Source organism: Bison bison, unplaced genomic scaffold, assembly GCF_000754665.1.
Source record: "Bison bison bison isolate TAMUID 2011002044 unplaced genomic scaffold, Bison_UMD1.0 scf7180017845396, whole genome shotgun sequence".
Taxonomy (NCBI): Eukaryota; Metazoa; Chordata; class Mammalia; order Artiodactyla; family Bovidae; genus Bison; species Bison bison.
In genome coordinates, this window is record NW_011475969.1 from 19,759 (window position 1) to 22,765 (window position 3,007).

At 63.2% G+C, this 3,007-nt stretch overlaps 1 protein-coding gene across 1 annotated transcript in view; it reads right to left on the minus strand.

Annotated features, from left to right (window-relative positions):
- Positions 1–2,381: 2,381 nt before the first annotated feature.
- Positions 2,382–3,007, minus strand: part of LOC104984463 — a gene marked incomplete at its 5' end in the record, with an annotated part of 6,465 nt that continues 5,839 nt past the window's right edge. Inside the window, 2 exons of the mRNA XM_010834193.1 lie at positions 2,382–2,405; positions 2,917–3,007. Of these exons, the coding sequence (XP_010832495.1) occupies positions 2,382–2,405; positions 2,917–3,007 (115 nt within the window). The remainder of the gene's footprint in view (positions 2,406–2,916) is intronic.

The following is a 3,007-nucleotide window of genomic DNA, read 5'->3' on the forward strand; positions in this document are numbered from 1 at the left end:
AGACCGCGGGATTTATGTGGCGGAGCTCCTGGGGCCTCCTGCCCAGTGATTCGAGCCTCTGCACTCAGTGGCCCCCCCACCAGGCTGCACAGCTGCACCACGCCAGAGTCCAAATCCCAGTGTCTTCGGTCCTCACTACAGTGTGGACCAAGCGGGCCTCCAGGGAGGCAGGCCTCTCTGCCCCCAGCCTGCGTTCCTCGAGCCTCCGGCACGAGTGCCTGTGAGGGGTGTGACCTTTCAAGTCGTGGCTGCACTTCCGGCGGGTGGTGGCGTGGCGCGGGGTCAGCAGAGCACGGCCGCTGCAGGCCGTCCTCCAGAAGCGCCTGGCGCCCCAGCTCCGTGCTCCACCCGGCCCGGGCCTCCCCACGTCCCCTCTCCTGCCTGCCCGCTGAGCCCGTTTTCCCCATCAGCTGGGTTACTCTCTTTAGACACGACCTCTCCACCTTCTCAAAGACAGACTCTTTCCAGGAGTAAAAACGTCAAGGGCCGAATGCAGGTATTTCCATGACGCCAAGTCTTGCTTCTGTGCCTGAGGTGCCCGGAGGACCGGCATGGAGCACGGCAATGATCGCCAGGGTTCCTGGAGTCACAGCAGCCGGCTGCATCTGTGTTTCTCTCAAGGAGCAGCTCAGGGCCTGGATCTCACATGGGCCTCGGGGTCGGGGTGCCTGGGCGGCAGGGCTGGCTTCGGTGGGCGGAGATGAGGAGCTGGCTCCTTCTGACCTTCTCTGTGACTCGGAACCTGTGACTGTCCATCCTGAAGCATGGTGGCCCCCTGCCGGGCACTCTTATCCCCAGAGGGGCGCGTGGCAATGCCACCTGCCCCTTCACCCCAGACACATTTTCCCAGCATCCTTTCAGGGAACGGCCCCTCTTCTGGAAAACCAGTCTCCGCCCTTTACCAGGTGACGCGTATGGGCCAACCAGAGTGCTTCCCTTTCTGCCAGGGGAGCCGGGGAGCTCAGCCCCACTGCAGGCTCTGCCCCAGGGCTGACCCTCCTCCCCAAGTCCTCATTTCTCCTCCTCCTCCACCTGACTGCCTCACGCTCGGGAGCCCGAGCTGCCCCAAAATAGGAAGGGCGATGATTCTGGGCTCACGGTGGCTGAGCGTGGCTCAGCGCTCCTCTGGCACATTCCTCCCGGAGCAGCCCTGTGAAACAGTGCTGTTCTTGTCTTCCTTTGTAGGAGGCAGACGCCAGACAGGATTTTAGTTGGTGCCTCATGACCTCTGGAAGCAGCCTGGGGTTTGCGTCAGGAACGTGAGCAGATGCTGGATGACCAGGGCTTCTGGAGCTTTGGGTCCTTTTTCCCGGGGTATCCTGCATCCCTTGACCTCAGGGAGGGACCCGCTCTGCACAGGCCACGGTGAGGTCCAAAGGACCGACCCACACCAAGGCCAGGGGCCAGGGCATCTGGGTGGGGGCGGCTGCCCTGCGGGGCACCCTGGCCCCATGCCTGCCCTGCACACACTCACCTCTAATCCCCAACGAACCCTGGGGGTTGTAACTAGATCCTTTTTTGGGAAGAAGGACTGGAGCTCCCACAGCCGAGTGGCCCAGGCCAGTCCCAGCAGAGCAGCCAGGGGAGGAGGCAAGATGTGAGCCTGGTTCCACCTGAGTCCTGCTCTTAGCAATGGGTCAGCACCTGCCTTCCTGCCGGCCCGCTGGGCTCATCCCAGACGCCCCAGGCTGGCCAGGTGGCCAGTCTACCTTGACGGACCTTAGGGAGAACCCTCAGATCCCACATGCCCGACAGCATGGGACGCGAATGCAAAGGCAGGAGCAATGGCTGCTTGCAAGTAGGCAGAGGCAGCTTTGTGCCCGGGATGCCTGCCCCCAGCTGGGGACGCTTGTGACCAGCTCTGACACATGCCCTGGCCTCTCTGTTCAACAAGAGGGTTGGAGCCAAGTGTAAAAACCTCCAGAACCAAGAAGAACCAGAACGGATGCAGATGGTTTACTCCATGTGGAAATCCATGGGAAGGGCCCCAACTGGGACTGGGTCCTAGGAGGGAGGGAAGGGCTTCCTGACCATAAGATGGGAGGCTGGCGCCTTCCAGAGGAGGGTGTCCACAGAGGCCGGCACCATGCAGCGGGCCCTGGACACCCAGCAGGGCAGAGCCTACACTAGCCAAGTCCCCCGAGGGAGCCAGGCCGGGCAGGGACCTCGGGCAGGGTCTCTGGAAGCAGGTGGTGAGAGGTCAGGGGTCAGACGTCAGAGGTGGCAGTACAGACCAGCAGGATGGTGATTTCTGGTGACCCCCCCGACCTCCAGCCTCGGACAGGCCACACGGGAGGCCCATCTGAGGGTTTTACCAGGACTGGGCCCCGTGCACGGCTGCGCTAAACGTCTCTCAGGATCCCAGGACAGAAGGACCCAGCTCAGTCTAGGGGCTGACCCTCACTCTGGGGGGCACATGTAGGGGTGCGGGGGGGCAAGCACAGGTCCAGGGAGTGAAGGCAGCCCAGCCCCGGGCGGCCTCTCGGGCCTGAGCAGAGCATCCTTCCTAGAGGGCGGCACGGGGTCCAGGGAGCGGACCCAGTGTGGGCTGGGGATGTCACGAGTGGGCAGTCCCACTGCCTGCTGCCTGCAGACATCTCCCAGGATGGCCATGTTCTCCGGGGCTCAGCCTCAGTCCCCAAAAGTGGAGGTGTCTCAACTTCCAAATCGGATCAAGAGCCCTTCACGGCATCCCAGGCTTCAGGGACCCGGCTCGGACTCTCCAACCCCAGCACCTCAGGAAGGTCCGGCTGTGGGCTATGGGATTCCATGTCCACTAGCCATGGCCAGCCCTCACTGCACCCAGTGCCCATCACATGGCAGGTGCCCAGGAAACTCATGTCAAGCAAATGACCGCACCATATGAGACGTGTCCGGCCCTGCCCCGCCCCACCCCGCCTGAGCGCAGACACTCACGGCGCAGCCGTCCACCAGGGCGCGGATGTAGGGGCTGTTGTCATATGACATCTCCTCGTCGTTGGAGCCCAGGAAGCGCATGGCCTTGTCA